Source organism: Rosa chinensis, chromosome 4, assembly GCF_002994745.2.
Source record: "Rosa chinensis cultivar Old Blush chromosome 4, RchiOBHm-V2, whole genome shotgun sequence".
NCBI lineage: Eukaryota > Viridiplantae > Streptophyta > Magnoliopsida > Rosales > Rosaceae > Rosa > Rosa chinensis.
This window is the reverse complement of record NC_037091.1, coordinates 3,556,909-3,574,802: the sequence shown is the minus strand read 5'-3', so window position 1 is coordinate 3,574,802 and position 17,894 is coordinate 3,556,909. Positions and strand designations below refer to the sequence as shown.

General features: G+C 35.6%; 1 protein-coding gene across 7 annotated transcripts; it reads left to right on the top strand.

The window, feature by feature from the left end:
* Nucleotides 1-419: 419 nt before the first annotated feature.
* On the top strand, nucleotides 420-7,325 carry LOC112201075 (topless-related protein 4). Of its 7 annotated transcripts, none has more exons than XR_005810320.1 (10): nucleotides 2,137-2,192; nucleotides 2,278-2,494; nucleotides 3,541-3,624; nucleotides 3,760-3,816; nucleotides 4,208-4,307; nucleotides 4,393-4,486; nucleotides 4,597-4,751; nucleotides 4,991-5,113; nucleotides 6,024-6,218; nucleotides 6,924-7,325. XR_005810320.1 is itself a non-coding variant. In XM_040519079.1 (9 exons), exons 2-7 carry the CDS (start codon nucleotides 1,904-1,906, stop codon nucleotides 4,409-4,411), a joined length of 480 nt encoding a protein of 159 aa, XP_040375013.1. In that variant the 5' UTR covers nucleotides 420-984; nucleotides 1,720-1,903; the 3' UTR covers nucleotides 4,412-4,486; nucleotides 4,597-4,751; nucleotides 4,988-5,125. The 7 variants fall into 7 exon arrangements, 3 of the variants coding, with proteins under 3 accessions (XP_040375013.1, XP_040375012.1, XP_040375014.1); XR_005810319.1 differs by having other exon boundaries at nucleotides 3,752-3,816; XM_040519079.1 differs by lacking the exons at nucleotides 4,208-4,307; nucleotides 6,024-6,218; nucleotides 6,924-7,325 and adding exons at nucleotides 420-984; nucleotides 1,720-1,954 and having other exon boundaries at nucleotides 2,043-2,192; nucleotides 2,278-2,370; nucleotides 3,752-3,816; nucleotides 4,375-4,486; nucleotides 4,988-5,125.
* The last annotated feature ends 10,569 nt before the right edge of the window (nucleotides 7,326-17,894 follow it).

The window sequence follows — 17,894 nt, the reverse complement described above, 5'->3', positions numbered from 1 at the left end:
ACTTGATCAAACTGTCTGAGAAGTCTCCTGATCCATTTCAAACCAGCCAGCAAAATTTCTGTACGCATTTGATTAGTTAACTCTATTTCTTTTAGCAAAATTGTTTGAGGGAGGTCAGCTCTATTTCTCTCAGCAATTTTTTTTTTGGATGATTTTGATTGAACAACTGTATTTCTTTCAGCAAAATTGTTTGAGGGAGGTTAGCTCTACTTCTCTCAGCAATTTTTTTTTTTTTGGGATGATTTTGATTTTTGTACGCATTTGATTAGTTTGTTCTTGATTGTGTAGAATGACTTTATGAGCATTTTTGTGTAGCTTTTAAGCTTTTGTTGTGAAAAGATTTGAACTTTGTTTGGTAGATAGTTTATATGTTTGCATTATGTGTTCAAGGGACTTCATTTGTGATATGGTTTTTGCAGCAAAAGTCTTTCTTGAAGCAGATGCCTGTAATATTTTATCAATCATGGGCCAATAATCTTAGTTTTCTTTATGCATAGAACCTGAAAGTGGGTACTACTCTCTTGCCGCATTTTTTCAATATAAGAAGTAGTTTATCTGTTTACCAAGATTTAGCAATGCATATTTGACAAAAAATGACTCTTTTCATATTATTATTTGTAGACTAATTTTAAAGGGTTCTTGACAGACGTTTTTAGAGTTAGAGTTTATATTCACAGTTGTGATTTGCTGTCAATGAATTTTAAGTTCAAATATTAGAAATGTAGGGTATCTATCTTATTTATTTGGATTGTGAGTATCTGTGATGTTGTTGGACATTAGAATATTAGGATTTTCTGTACATATTATGTAGGATTTGGTTGGAGTCGATTTGATGTGCTGTTGTACCCTGGTTTGTCCTGATGGGAATCAAATCTGCTTCAGATTCCACAAGCATTGAAAAGGTTTTTATTGGGATTTTGTTTATGGTTTGTTTCTCAGTTAAGGAATGCTTCCAAATTACAATGGCGTGATCATACCCTTTTGGTGCGTGTTTTTCACACAATGCTTAATGCACGACTGATAAGAGAAATGAATGCATTTATTGTGTTATATACATATATATATATATATAGAATTTTTTTTATATATTTGTTTGTGTGCAAGTGTTTTAAGTGTTTGTTATATATATATATATATATATATATTTTTAAATTTATATATATATATTTTTTTTATTTGTTTGTTTGTATCATGATCTTCATACTGATTAATTTTTTAAAATTTTTCCAATTTATCAACACAAATATCTTTCTTCTTTCCTTCTTTTGTTAATTAAAGATCATTTAATTCAATTTTTTATATATCGAACTTGATTTCATTCTGTAGTGTCTGTTGTGACTTCTGAATATATACAGAAACCAAACCTTTTTGGCACTGTAAAATAAAGGCAGCAAACCAAAACTACAGTATTTGTTATATAGTATATAGGTCAATGAAAAACTTTTCAGTAAAGTCAATACATGAATATAGGTGTTATATTGTGTGAACTACATTTTGATTGTTATCAACTAAGATCTCTATCATTAACTCATCCTTTTACCATACCATACTTAGTTCTGTTGAAACTAAGCTAAAAGGTAGATACTCGGGTAATATCTAAGCTAAAAGCTAGGCATAACGTCTGATTGCTTTACAAAGTCTTTTCTTCCATTAGTGATGCCATGTTTGGTTCTCTTATGTATAAAATTCTGATGGACGTCTAATCTCTGTACATCACAGGCAATTCTCATGTGGGATAGATAAACAAGGGGATCCATACTTGATGGAATGGAATGAAAGTGAAGGAGCTGTAAAGCGTACCTATCGTGGTCTTGGGAAGCTTACTGTTGGGGTTGTGCAGTTTGATACCACCAAGAATTGATTCTTGGCTACTGGTGATGAGTTCATCGATAAATTCTGGGACATGGACAATGTTAACCTTTTGACGAGTACAGATGCAGATGGTGGACTGCCGGTAGGCATTACGTAATGTTTATTTATTTATTTATTTTTTAATGAAATCGTTCTTTCCAACTAATCATCATGGTCTTAAAATTCTGCAGGCTTCTCCTCCTATTAGATTTAACAAAGAAGGAATACTGTTAGCTGTCTCAACAAATGACAATGGTATTAAAATTCTGGCAAATTCATATGGAATTAGGTTGCTGAGAACAGTGGATACTTCCAGAGCTGCTTCTGTGGCTGTTGTGAAGGTAAAGTTTCATTTTGGCTTATCTTCAGATTCATTAGCTTTCTTTGGTGGTATTCACAATGTGTGTCTGCTTCATTAATATGCAGGCCTCAGCAATAGGAACATTTGGATCGTCTAACATTACTGTTGGAACAGGCATTGGAGATCGAGTGACTCCAATGCCAGCCATGGTTGGACTGGTGAGTTTCATCATTATCTCTCATGGGTGACTCAAACCCCAGAAGAAATCCATATAAATCAATGCTAACGTAGCTACAGATGAAGTAGCTACACATGTTACTGTCATGAATTTGTTATTTGATGGTAAGTCCTCAGAAAGCATGCTCCAATTCAGTTCCGCAGGCCATAATAAGCACACTTGATCTTTCTAATATCTTAAAATTTAAACAGTCCTGTAGTACAATTACTTTCTGATGTTTCAGATTGTATAGTGCATGTTATTTCTGTTTCATAATTGTTAGTTTATTACATGGAATAAGAACCTGTAGGTTGTTCAGCATTATTACTAAAACACTGCTGATTAACAACTTATGGTGAAGGAATATTAAGCCTATATATATGTCAAAAGGTAAATTGAAAGTATAAATAAAACTACATTTGTTCCTTTTATTTAGGTTGAGTTAAATGGAGCATTTAAAACCCTGTGTTAGCAAGGATTTGGTGCATGGTCATATAGAATGTTGGGATTTTATCTGCAAGCCTTTTCCATCATATCTGCTTTCCTTATTCTATAGAGTACATCATTCCAGGGTTGTATACAGAATTACAGATCGAATTAAAATATGTTCATGAACACACCAAGTCGAACAAGTCAGAGATAATATCTATGCCATTAAGTAACCTCAATGCAATATCTCTGTAAGCCAAAGCAAAAGCCAAAAAAAAAACAAGAAGAAAAAAGAACAAAAAACTGTAAATGATGTTCAATAGATTCTGAAAGTTAGATCAAGCAAATACACTTTTTGGTTTAGATGGCAATATAGCCTATAAACCAATAAAGTTCTATAGCATTCAAAAGGTAGTCCCGATGTTAAGTTTGGATCTTTTAAGTGTATGGTTTCTGGGTTTTATGGGGTTTTCAGATTTTGAATTGAAATGGCTGGAACGGGTAGGAAAGTTTAGAACTTTGGGGTTACCTTTTGCTTTCTAGGTTTTTTAGGTTTCAAATGGAAAGGGGTAGTCTAAACTCTGCATGCGGTCCCAGCGCTGCCTCACCTTCCCTGTCATACAGTCATATTCCGACGAGCCATTAAAAAGTACTCGGGTCTTCTTCACTCACTCAGCCACTTCTAATTTTCTGTATCTGCATGCTTTAATTATGACATTCAATTAATGATTTCAAATTTTAGATCAACGGCATCCTTTTGCTACAAAATGTTGAATCAACTAGCATAAAGCACAACAGAAGAGCATGTGACTGCTGCAAGAACAAGGTTTAGTCTTGACATATTTTTTCTCCAAAATTTTACTCTGATTATCTATACACAAGCTCATTTATGTACCCCAAATATTTTTTCGATTCTGGTATGGGAATCAGTAAGTTTGATTGAGATCTTACAGTTTTGCAGTGTTCTAAGGTTGAATTGCTCTGACAAGCCTTGGAGATCCAGTTTCTTTCGCAGAAGGTATGACCTTCTTTAACAATAACATCAGTTGCTCTGTTTCTATTTTCTTCCAGTAGAAAATTGCATGTAAAATTATTTTCTCAACTGAACCATCCTCTATTCTTACCTATTTCGTATGCTTAACTTTTTATGCTGGTTCTCTCCAGCTTATAAATACTTTCCTTTCTTCATTTGTTTCTCTTACTGTTGCCTATATTTGAATTTTGTTCTTTATTTACTTAACTCTTAAACTAAGAAGATATATCATTTGTGTTTATCTACTGGATGTTTGTATTGCTTATGTTAATTTCGTCTATGGTTTCTTGGGCTAAATGTTTTAAATTTCAGTGTGATTCAATTGAATTTAATCATTTGTTCCATATTCAAGGTTTTAAGCCTAGCTATTTTGCAGTACTTGCATGATTAGCAGTGTATTGTTTTGAAATCAAAGTGATTGAGTGGTCCATGTTTTCATTAATTCATAGATACCCACCCACCAATTCATCAAGAAGGTATTAATTGTTGAATTGATCTAATTGGAAACATTGAAATTATAGTCTTTCTTTTGTTTGATTCAAGATTTTGTGGGTGTTTCAGAAAGCAGAGAATTCAGTGAAGGTACATACCATTGTGGGTATTTCAATCCGAGTGGCTGCTCTTGACCTTGATAATGAAGAAACTACAGAAGAAGGTACAGACCATTTTGGGTTTTCTTGATTTCTTCCCTATTTTGAAATTTTAATGCTCACTTATTTCTTTCATTGTTCTTTTTTACTGAAATTTGAGTATTTCGATGGACAGAGAGTGAGAAAGAGAAGGTAGAGCCTGAAATTTTTGTTGTGAATGAAGAAAAGAGAACAGGAGAAGATGAGAAGAAGGGTGAGAGGTCTGGTGCTTCGTGCTGAAGCTCAAATCTTCCTTGCATGGATAAGCTCAGGGATGAGCTTTCTTGAGAGGTAACAACTTGAGTTTTTTTCCAAAAAAATTCTTCAAAATCAGTGTAAATCAATTCCAACAAATGAAACGATTGTACATGTTCCAAACAATATTCCCCTCTTCTAATCAAGATGACTCTTAAGTAGATTCATTAGCTGATTTGCAATCTGATTTGGGTTTGGCTAATCTCTCATATACATAACATTCATATAAAATGAAAAATTAATGTCTGAGTATGACTTTTGTACCTTTGTAGCAGAGCCAAACATTGGCAAGCAAGGAATGTTCCCATCACAGATATTGAGCCCGTATGAAGCTGAAGTCTCTGGAACTGAAAGCGGATGTGGGTGATCCACAGAGTCAGCAGTTGTGGAATTGCTAGGTTGAGGCAAGTGTAGTATTACCATCACCCACAGAGTCAGCAGTTGGGGAATTGCTAGGTTGAGGCAAGTGTAGTATTACCATGTTCTTCATTGACGAACAGCTTTTCATTGCATTTGTCTTACTCTAGAGGAAGCTAGACAAAAGAAACAACTGGGTATTGTTGGGTTGCATTGAAAATGTGTTCTTTCTGCTTTTGGAGAGTTATAGAAGTTCTTTGAATTAAGAACAGTCAATTGAGTGAGTGTGTGAAAAATTTTGCAAAGCTTTAGTCTATCGGTTACACTTATGATGTCAAAATGTTGTAGTTATTCACCAATTTGAGCTATTTGGTGCACTGATTTGTCGATTGTCAAGCCTTAACATGATTTGTCATTGATTTTATCTTCATTGTTATTTGAAATCCAAGACTGATCTGTGGCTATATGAAATTGACATAGGAAAGGCTTGGTGAGGTTTCGATCTCATATGACAAATATAATATGAAAATGGAGCATATGAATAAAAGCCGGGTTAATTTTCTTTTAGAAATCATATTGTATCAGTATTGAGAAATGATTTGTGGAACCTGTAGCAAATTACTAAATTATTCACCTTAATGAGTACTAGATTATTAGATTTCAGTCTCAGTTACCTATAATCAGTTCGTTTATTTGGATATTCACTTTCATCTTTATACATGGATTAACCAATTTTTCAATGTTTATGATTCACATGACTGAAAAGTCTTCCTATTTGTCTGTTTTCTTAACCAAAACAAATTCAATTCAATTGTTTCTGTCCAGAATGTTATTCTCTGTCATAATCTTCATTTTTTTTTTTTTACTTTTGAACAGCTATGAAACAAAAGGTTATCTTGGCTGCAAAACATTGCAGAATAAAGTTCTCACCATGAAAAATTTTGTGCACAGATGACAAAAGACGACGACTAAACTCGAAATGACTGAGTGGAAAGTTACAAGTTCATTTGGTTGCAAATGCACTACAGATAGGAAATGAGCCAACCACTTCTACACCAGCCCATTCTCTTCCTGACAAAAAAGAAAGTCCTCGACAAAGGCAGAAGACAGTTGTTTGGCACTGACTCAGACAAAAAAAACTTGCAGGTAAACCTCTATAAAATCTTTCTTCATTCAGCTTCATTTATCTTGAGAGCTCAAATGTAAAATAAAAAAAAAATTAAAATAACCACTAACTATGTTTTCTTTTTTAACAATGATTAGGGATGGCAAAAATCCCCAGAGGGGCGGAGCTCCATTGGATACCCGCCCCTGATGGGGGGAGAATTCGGGGACAAATGGGGAATGGGGATGGGGATCCCCAATCCCCGCTATCTAAGATTGGGGATGGGGCGGGGATGGTATTGTGATCCCCATCCCCAAACCCGCCCCAATAATATATACATATATTTAACTATATATATTTTAATTTATTTTTTATAATATAAATCATAAATATATACATTTACTACTTTACTTTAATGGCTACACTTTTACTTTAATGGTGTTTTGACTTTTGCACTCAATGAATTATGATTTATGAATTTAATCATGTTTTAAATTTATTGGTTGTAGATTTTGATTTTAAAAAAGGCAATATGAGAAAAAAAATATTTTATTTATTAAATTCTTATTGGGGATTTGGGGCGGGTTTGGAGGTTTAGTCCCCAGTGGGGATGGGGATGGGGAATCCCCAATATAATTTTATTGGGGATTGGGGCGGGGATGGGGGTAGAGAATGACCCCGGGGATGGGGATGGTATTGTGATCCCCATCCCCAACCCGCCCCATTGCCATCCGTAACAATGATAGGGAAGCTAACACTGAACCACCAACATCATCAATGGAGATTATCAACAAGGAGAAAACCAACTGAAGTTCCAAACCACTTTTTGTAAAAACAAAACTGGAGGAAGCGACTTGGGCTCCACTACATAAACTAGCAACCTACATAAAGATAAGTTCATGTATCCCGTTTGCCGCGGCCACAATAGATTGATTATGCTGTTTTTGATATTAGGTTGTCATGGATTTTGCTAGCAGATTTCACTTACTACTGTTCCTATCATGGATTGGTTGCCAAGACCATTTGCTATTTTTTGTATTGTTAATGGCTCCCAAAAACCAATGTTTCTTCAACATTCCTGGTTTGATTTTCATGATTCTTTGTGGTTTTTTCTTCACAAGAATATAAATATTGTCTTTCGATTCTCAGTTCCATTTTTTTTTCAGAAACTTTTGTGGGTCATTAGCAGGGTAACATTGTAATGATTATGTACTGTTTGAATGAACCTTCAAGTTGTCCTAAGCTGTTCATCCAAAACAAAAGATGAATTAGATCACGTCCTACCTTTGAGATCTTATCAAAGTTTCTAATATCAATAGCAGCTGCCACCGAATAGGGTACCTTAGTTTATATACTTAAATTAAAAGGGGATCAACAAAAGGGACTAAAAAAAGACACTGTAGTCAATAGAAGCCTTCAGTTTAGAGACAAAGTTGCCTAAACGTAAGTACATTTCGTGGTTGCGATTCACATCCCGCAGCAAAGCGCGGGCACCGTTGCTAGTTTTTAGCTAAGGGAGGGAACTCGGGTTTACTGCTAGGTTTTGGGTGTTTTTTTTTTTTTTTTAATGCGGAAAGGTTTTGGGTGTTTTGAGAGGAGAAAAAATAAATATAAATTAATGATTGTTTTTTTTTTTTTCATTATTCAGACAACAGATATCCTTGTTAGTGTTGTCTGAAATCTCTCAAATTTACGAAAGGGTCATGTGTTGGATGAGTAGAGATGAGACAACAGGTTTAAAAAATCAGTCGTCTGACTAACACAGACGACAGTAAAAACTCATGTGTCGTCTGATGGCTGTCGTGTGATTAAGTTATTCTAGTAGTGAAGAGTTCTTTTGCATCACCTCTAATGACTACGTACGGACATAAAAGAGACTTAGAGAAACTTATGTGTCGATCTAGTGGGTTGTATCCAACCACTATTCTAATCATTGAATCCAATCATGTTATGAGAGATGATTTATGGGATTCCGACACATATAGGCTTTGGCATGACCGTTTGGGACATCCAGGTCGTGATATGATGATCCGTCTATTAAAGACTTCACACGGAAATTCATTCTTCAGAATGAAAAGAAGTAAAAATTGAATTTTGGACCTACAAGGAGCCTCTGAGCCTCATGGCACCGTCCCCCCCCCCCCCCCCCCAAAACCAACCTCAAAGGCCGGCACCACCATGCCCCTGCGGCCCAAGGGTGGCTGTGACGCCACCTATGCTCCTTTGACTCCATATTCTACTTCTAAAGTCAACTGTGACTTCGTGACTCAACCAAAATCCTACTTGGTTCTTTCTAAAGCCCAACATTCGTTCTACAAAGCCTGCTCTTTAGCAAAATTAGGATTGAGACCATCTTATACAAAGGACACTAAAGAAAATATATCATTCTTGCAAAGAATCCAATGTGATATTTGTGGACCTATTCAACCACCTTGTGGACCATTTAGATATTTTATGGTGTTGGTTGATGCATCAATACGCTGGTCACATGTGATGCTATTGTCCACAAGGAACGCTGCATTTGCTAAACTCCTAGCCCAAATAATTAAGTTAAGGGCTCACCACCCTGATCATCCTATTAAGTCTATAAGACTAGACAATGCTGGGGAGTTTACATCAAAAACTTTTGATGAATATTGCATGTCCATTAGGATTGAAGTTGAACATTATGTTCCTCATGTTCACACCCAAAATGGTCTCACAAAAGCTGTCATTAAACGACTACAAATGGTTGTTAGGGCATTGGTAATGCCCACTAATCTCCCTATTTCTGCTTGGGCATGCAACTCTGCTTATTCGTTTGCGGCCTACTACCGCTCAACACTTTTCTGCGTCCCAGATGGTGACTGGGTATGAGCATGATGTCTCAAACTTACACATATTTGGGTGTGCAGTTTATGTGCCAATCGCGCCGCCACAGCGCACTAAAATTAGTCCTCAACGACTATGACTCTCCAACTATTGTCCGCTGCTTAGAAACCTTAACAGGCGATCTCTTTACTGCTAGATTTGCTGATTGTCACTTTGATGAGACAGTCTTCCCTTCGTTAGGGGGAGATAAAAACATAAATGTTCAACAGGAACGACAGGAATTTTCGTGGTTTGTCCCAACTCTGTCTCATCTTGATCCCTGAACCACACAGTCCGAAATTGAAGTACGGAGAATTCTGATCTTCAGAAGGTAGCAGAATCGATGCCTAATGCATTTTCTGATATCGCTAAAGTGACAATATCACACATACTTGCTGCATACGTGCCTGCAAGAATTGATATCCCTAAAATTAGAGGACATGATGTCATCTCAACGATATCTGAGCATGGCGCCAACGTCCCCTCCCATGGTGATGTTGTGGCTAGGCCCATGGCTCTGCCAGGAGGCGCGGGAGGCCCATAGGTTCGATGGATTCTCGCCCAAGGAAGAAAGCGAGATTGGCACAAAATAATCTATTAATCATCAATGTGAATAATCCATCTCATGAGAATATTCCAGATTATAGTTATGTCCAAGAGACATCATTAGGGGATGTTCCAATGTCAGAACCAATTCCAGAGAATAGGGAGATCTCCATGAATTACACTAGTGTACATGAGATGATGGATAGAAATTCTATTGCTATTGATGATGCATTTGCATATCATGCTGCAAAAGGAATTATAGAATATGATGATATAGAACCTCGCTCTGTCGAAGAATTTCAACGAAGAACGGATTGGCCTAAATGGAAAGATGCAATCCAGGCTGAATTAGATTCACTAGCAGAGAGACAGGTATTTGGGCGTATAACATAGGCACCCCCAGATGTAAAGCTTGTTGGCCATAAATGGGTCTTTGTTAGAATCCTTAATGAGAAAAATGAGGTGGTTAGATATAAAGCCCGCCTCGTGGCACAATGTTTCTCATAACGCCCTGGAATTGACTATGAGAAGACATATTCTCCCGTAATGGACGTTATAACATTCCACTACCTTGTCAGTTTGGTAGTTTCCGAAAAACTTGACATGCAGCTTGTGGATGTGGTTACAGCATATCTATATGAGGATCTAGATTCAGAGATGTATATGAAGGTTCCAAATGGACTTCAATTACCCAAATCAAGTGGCTTTAAACCACGGAGCGTGTTTTCAATAAGATTAAAACATTCACTATATGGATCAAAACAATTCAGACGGATGTGGTATAACCCTCTAAGTGACTACTTGATTGGGAAGGGATATATTAATAATAAAATATGCCCACGCTTGTTCACTAAAAGAACAAGTTCAGGATTTGCAATTGTAACAGTTTATGTCGATGACATGAATCTAATTGGAACTCTAGAGGAGTTAAAGGAAACTGCTAAATACTGAAAATCTGAATTTGAGATGAAAGATCTTGGGAAACACAGTTTTGTCTCGGTTTAGAACTTGAGCACCGTAGTGATGGTATTTTGATCCATCAGTCTGCATATACTCAGAAAATTCTACGGAGCTTTAATGAAGATAAAGCGAAGCCTGTAAGTATTCCCATGATTGGCCGTAATTTTGAGCCCGGAAAAGATATGTTTCGTCCAAAGGATGAGGACGAAAAATTATTAGAGGCTGAAGTGCCCTATTTAAGTGCAATAGGTGCATTATTGTACTTAGCTCAATGCACAAGACCCGATATCTCATTCGCAGTGAACTTGTTAGCTAGACATAGCTCTGCGCCAACACACCGACATTGGATTGATGTAAAGACAATTTTTCGATACCTAAGAGGTACGATTGATATGGGCCTATTTTATCCCTACAAAGAGAAGAGGAATAATGGAAAATTGGGATTGGACCCTAAGAGGCAAAACGCCACCATTCATGACCGCTGGCCATTTCAACGCCACTGGCACTGCCATTGTCCAAGGTGCCGGTGTCTTCCTCCTCCCCTCCATCAAAATGACAATGATGTTTTGATGGATCTTGCTGATGTAAGGTACCTCTCTAACCCTCACAAAGGTCGTTGCCAAACGGGTTATGTCTTTACCATGGGAAGCACTACGATATCTTTGAGGTCTACAAAACAGACCATTGTTGCTGCTTCCTCAAATCATGCAGAGATTATTGCTCTACATGAAGCCGTGCGTGAATGTATATGGCTAAGGTCTATAATTAGACATATTCGAGGAATTTATGGTTTGAAGTCTACCACGGATGTACCTATATGCATTTATGAGGATAATGTAGCGGACTTATTCACTAAATCATTACCAAAATTCACCTTCGAGAAACATGTGAAGAGCATCGGATTGGGAAAGTTATCCAAACTCCCACGATTGTAGCAATTAGGGGGAGATATCAGCATCAAGGGGAGTTATGATGTCTACATGTTCGATCTCGAAGAGTGAAAAACGTGTTGTACTCTTTTTCTCCTCCTCGAGCTTGTTTTTGTCCCACAGGGTTTTTCACTTGAGCAATGTTTTTAACGAGGCAATGGATGAAGCGTCACCACCAAGTTTGAGGGGAACAAGGGGGAGTGTTGAAGGAAATCGACTTATGTGTGCCTAATCAAACTAGGATTAGTTCCATGATTGTAATAGGAGAGAATGTTCTAGAATTCTTAGTCCTATTCAGAATAGTTTTCCTTGTAACATTAGAACATGTACTTTGTAATCCCTATATATAGGGTTCCTATTCTCAATAATGAAACACACAATTCTCTCTCATTCTTAAACAATAATGTATTTCTTTTGTCAAATTGATTAATAACGTATTCAATGAAGAATTTGAATAAAGTAAATAATATTATCTTTTGGATATGATAACATTATGGATTAAACCAAGCTTGGACACTAGACGAGGCACAAGTACTCATTGCAGATTAGACCAAGCTGGAAACTTGAGGCACAAGAACCTGGACCCTGGAGTAGTGGAGTACAAACCGTGGTCGTCAGTGACAGATCCAAAAATTCATGGGCATAATAGTATCGTAGGCACCCAATTTATTTTGCTCGATGTAAAATTTACATTCCCAATTTTACAATTCACACTCCATGTTTCATTTTTTGGTAACTAATTATTCTTTACTAACTTAAATTTTGTATTTTTATGAGAATTTTGACCAAAGAATGAAAGAAGGAGTGTGAATCACAAATTAAGGAGTGTGGATTTCACTTCCCCTTTCTTTATTTTTCCTTCTTCTCCGGGAGGATAGTACATACAATATCAGGTATAAGGAATAAGGAATAGGACAGCCAATTCGGCTCATCCACAACCCAAAGGTGAAGGAAAGAAACAAGAGCATAATCCCAACTTCAAAAAACTAGGTTAGCTACCTAAACGAACATACCAATACTAACATTGTTGCTTAAATATTGGTACAGAAAACAAATGGTGCATATTTGTTGTAGTGAAGATCTTAAACAAAACAAGTACGTTATATGTTTGAGATCATGATATGATCACATAGAACAGCTGAATGCAATCCACTGGCTGTGTTCCAATTATGTGGATTCCAGTGGCGGATCTAGGAATTGAAAATAGGGAGGGCTACATATTTATGTGTCCTTTTGGGCGAAGCCCAAATTTTTTTTTTTAGTACAATAATGCATAGGTGTGCTAATGGAAGAGTGAGGAGATGAGAACTTGAGAGTTCAAGTGTTCAAATATTGAATTTAGTCCGTAATTTAGGCCTTTTTGGGAAGAAGAAGAATGAGAATTTGTGATGGACGGAGAGAATGGAAGAGCCAGAGAGGAGTTTAACTTCGATAATTTGAGAGTTCGGGTGGCTTCGTTAAACAAACATACATATAAACAAAAAATATACATCACATATATAGTTTTTTTTTTCAACCCAAAAATTTGTTCTGAATATAAAGCCAAGGATAGGACGAAATAGTTAGCAAATAAACCCAAGCCCAATCTGCAAAGTTAACTCTATAAACTTGAATTGATTACTCGACATTCGAATGAGGCCAAGCTCCTGCCCGAGATATTGAGATAGCACAACAATTGATAAAATGATAAGTATTGAAATCAATTAAACCCACAACAATTGCACAGCAGAAATATCGACCTTGATAAGTTTTGAAATCAATTAAACCCACTTACCCACGTCAATTAAACATTTAAACCCACATCAATTAAAGTATTCATCTATTTTTTTATTTAAGCCTAAAAATCTCGGACGGGCTCCAGCCCGCCCAAGCTACTACTTGGATCCGCCCATGGTGGATTCGATCTTAATTCCTCGAGACTCAAAACAGTAGGTAGCCCTAGCTTGCGTGGGTTTTTTTTCCGACGCAAAGTTCCGACATGAAATTACCACGCTATTAACTCTGAGACGCGTAATTCCTGCTGGGCCAGCTAGAGTCTAGCTTGGTCGTTGGACTCATAGCGGAATAAACAAAAATTTAATTATGAGCTAGAGTCTTGGATACCGTCTTGTCTAGGGGTCTTCAACGGGCCGGGCCGGGCCTTGCTATATTTTTAATTAATTGCGGGCCGGGCCGGGCCGGGCCGGGCTTTATTAAAAATCAAAGGATCCAAGCCCGTCCATATAAAGCGGGCCTTGCGGGCTTTATTTATAAATAAATATTTAAAGACACAAGTATTTTTTTTTTAATCAAACTTTGGAAATTTAATGGATAATGATCAAATACAACCAAAGATAACATATCTATATAACTATATTGTACCCAAAAAAATCTATATTTATATATAGATACTAATTTATTGATAAATAAATTTTTAAAGACACTAATTTTTTATAAATCTATATTTATATATCATACACTCCAAAGAGCAACCCCTATCAATTCAAAGAAAATGAAAAAACCGACCGTTGGATGAATTTATTACAATAAATTATGAGTGTGGTAAAAAATTTAGCCAACTTCACGATATTTTCAAATCCGATCGGATTAGTCAACCGTAGACACTTATATGTTTTATTGGTTGACCAATGCCGTGACAACCTCGAAACATGCTTATTTTTTCACATCACATTTGTATATATTCCATCAATGGATGTGCGTGGACATAAGATAAAAAAAATTAATTTTAATTACAAACACATTGGTCTATACCAATTTTCCTCCTAAAGTTGTATGACATATTCATTGTATTTAAATTGTTTAGGTTCATTCTAAAGCAATCATGAAGTGGAAAATGAATTCAGAGAAACCAACCGCTCGATTGAGAGATTGTAATGTTTTATGGTGGTTGTAGAAAATCCAGCCAATTTGGTTATCGTTTCGAATTCAATCAACTAGGTCAAACTTAGTTACTCTTATAAATCTATATTTATATATCATATACTCCAAAGAGCAACCCATATCAATTCAAAGAAAATGGAAAAACCGACCGTTGGATGAGTTTATTACAATAAATTATGAGTGTGGTAAAAAATTTAGCCACTTTCACCATATTTTCGAATCCGATCGGATTAGTTAACCGTAGACACTTATATGTTTTATTGGTTGACCGATGCCGTGACAACCTCGAAACGTGCTTATTTTTTCACATCACGTTTGTATATATTCCATCAATGGATGTGCGTGGACATAAGATAAAAAAAATTAATTTTAATTACAAACACATTGGTCTATACCAATTTTCCTCCTAAAGTTGTATGACATATTCATTGTATTTAAATTGTTTAGGTTCATTCTAAAACAATCATGAAGTGGAAAATGAATTCAGAGAAACCAACCGCTCGATTGAGAGATTGTAATGTTTTATGGTGGTTGTAGAAAATCCAGCCAATTTGGTTATCGTTTTGAATTCGATCAACTAGGGCAAACTTAGTTACTCTTATAAACCTATATTTATATATCATATACTCCAAAGAGCAACCCATATCAATTCAAAGAAAATGGAAAAACCGACCGTTGGATGAGTTTATTACTATAAATTATAAGTGTGGTACAAAATTTAGCCAATTTCACCATATTTTCGAATCCGATCGAATTGGTCAACCGATATGTAGAATATATATATATGCACATATTCTATATAGAATAATAGAATTATAAGAACTTCCACACACACACACACACACACACACACACACACACACACACACACATATATATTATATATATATATATATATATATATATATATAAACACACACACACACACACACATATATATATAAACACACACAAATATATATCTATGTGTGAGTGTGTGTATATATATATTTATAAACACACACACACATATCTACATATATATATATATAATATTTTAAGGGCTTTTACGGGCCGGGCCGGGTTTTTGCGGGCTTTAGGCGGGCCAGCCCTCGGCCCACCGAGGCGGGGTTTTGCGGGTTTTTTGACGGGCCAGGCCGGGCTAAAAGCCCTCAGGGCCGGCGGGTCTCCATCGGCCCACTTGATCCGCGGGCTTTTTGATGAGGCCTAGTCTTGTCGGATCGCGAAGTTCGGTGGAGTTTTCTTGCCGGTAGCGTGGCCGCTGTAGCTGCTTCCTCCTTGTTGCTGGGCGTGTCTATTGGAGGCAAAGTATATTGGCTAGCCTGGTTTGGGCTCATGAGTCTTCTTTCTTTAGGCATGTTTTTGGCAAAAATGGGCCTGTTGTCCTCTTTTGCTTCTGTTTGTGTTTGGAAGGCCCAGTGTTCTGATTTGGCAATAGAAGAAAAAAAAAAAAAAGACTCGAGTGAAGTATGAAAGATGAAACATCTTAATCTGGACAAAGCACGTGACCGCATTGCCACCCCTGACATGTGGCAAGACTCAGAGTTATAAAGCTGAAAAAAGTAAACCGCGTACCATGAAAAATATTTAAAAAAAAATTAAATCCCACCCTACTTCAAGGCCTAACGTCCCAAACTTCTTAGTTTGAACTAATCAAATCGTCTTATGTTATGGTGTAGTAGCTGTGTTATTTCTAACCTTGTCAATTTGCCCGACAAAAGTAATTGTGGGTACGTAGGAGCTGGCTAGAATGAACTGATTCGCTTAATAACTAAAATATCGAATATTAAGGAAATATCAATAGTTTAAAAAATGGAAATTTCGATAAAAATATCGAGAAAATTTCGATCTAAGTAAATTTTTGAAAAAAATTATAGAAATTTAAAAAGTAACATGAAAATCATTAATGAATTTTAATGAAATATTTACATGATCATTTACTTATAATATTTCAAAATAATTGTTTGATGAACTTAATTGTATAATGATTGTAGTAATTTAGAGCACAATAAGATATACTGACATGAAAAAAATATAAAATTCTACATGAGAATTCTCAAAAATGATTTGAATAGGAGATTAGGAGAGTTATTTATTAATTATAATAATATTTTACAGTTAAATACATATGCTAAAAAAAATGAACTGATTCGCTCAAGGACTAAAATATCGAATATCAAGGAAATATCGATAGTCTAAAAATTGAAAATTTCGATCTAAGTAAATTTTTGAAAAAAAATGATGGAAATTTAGAAAGTAACATGAAAATCATTAATGAATTTTTATGAAATATTTACATGATCAGTTACCTATAATATTTCAAAACAAGTGTTTGATGAACTTAATTGTATAATGATTGTAGTAATTTGGAGTATAATAAGATAAACTGACATGACAAAGATATGAAATTCTACATAAGAATTCTAAAAAATGATTTGAATAGGAGATTAGGAGAGTTAATTATTAATTTTTACAGTTAAATACATATGCTAAAAAAAAATGGGTCGTCAAATAAACAAAAAAAGAAGTAGAAAATGGTCCACTGAAATACATAGAAATTTTTTTTTTAATAGAGCCAAAATGTTTACTAGTTAGCAAATTAGATAATTAGAAGATTTATAAGCATAGAGGGAAAAGACACAGAGCAATACATGACCCTATAAATTTTTTAAAGTTTTCCTCTTTAGATGTTATCAGTTTAGTTCTTCTCAAAAAAAAAAAAAAAATGATGTTATCAGTTTAGTTGGATTGGGTAAGGACAAGAGCTAGTTTTCACGAGCCATATATCGCGAGAGGTGGCGATAATCTCGAAATTTCGCGAAAATTTTGAATATTTCTTGAAATATCTCAAAATTTTTGAATATTTCTGGAAATATCGAGAAATTTCAAAAATTTCTCCCGATATTCTCTTGGTAAGTCAAAGATATATCGAGACCCTAAAAAAATAGAAATATCAAGGAAATTACGAGGATATTATCAATTTTTCAATCCTTAGATTCGCTTGACATTTAGAGGCTGCGCGGCGCCTGCACATGTTCAGACCATAACTTCAATTCCCGGACGACTATAAAGATATAAACATCATTCAATACATCGAATTTTCCATGATCGGTTCACTGGATTCATTCGATTAATTAATTGATACAGGAAATATAGGAAATGACCGGGAATTATGTACTAAAGGGACTTTGCTGGAGCCTTAACGAGCTTTCTTTGGAAGAGCAGAGGAAAATAACAAAAAAAGAAAACGCTCAGTACCTCTGCAAGCAAGTAAATGACGTGGGAATTGCCAAGCCTGCACTGCGCGTTATTAACGCGAAATCCAGTATATAAATAGAGGTTTACGAGATGAAGGAGAACAACTCGAACCGCTTTGTATATCCAATACTCCAGAAACTTTTCGATCATTAGTCCCATAAACGTATTATCAACTTTTGCGCTGTGAGTTGCAATATAAACATCGTTTTTCCCTTAAGAATATATCTATATATATATCATTGCTTGTGTTACCTCTGTTTTCAGTTGTATTTGTATTTTCTTTTATATAAAAGC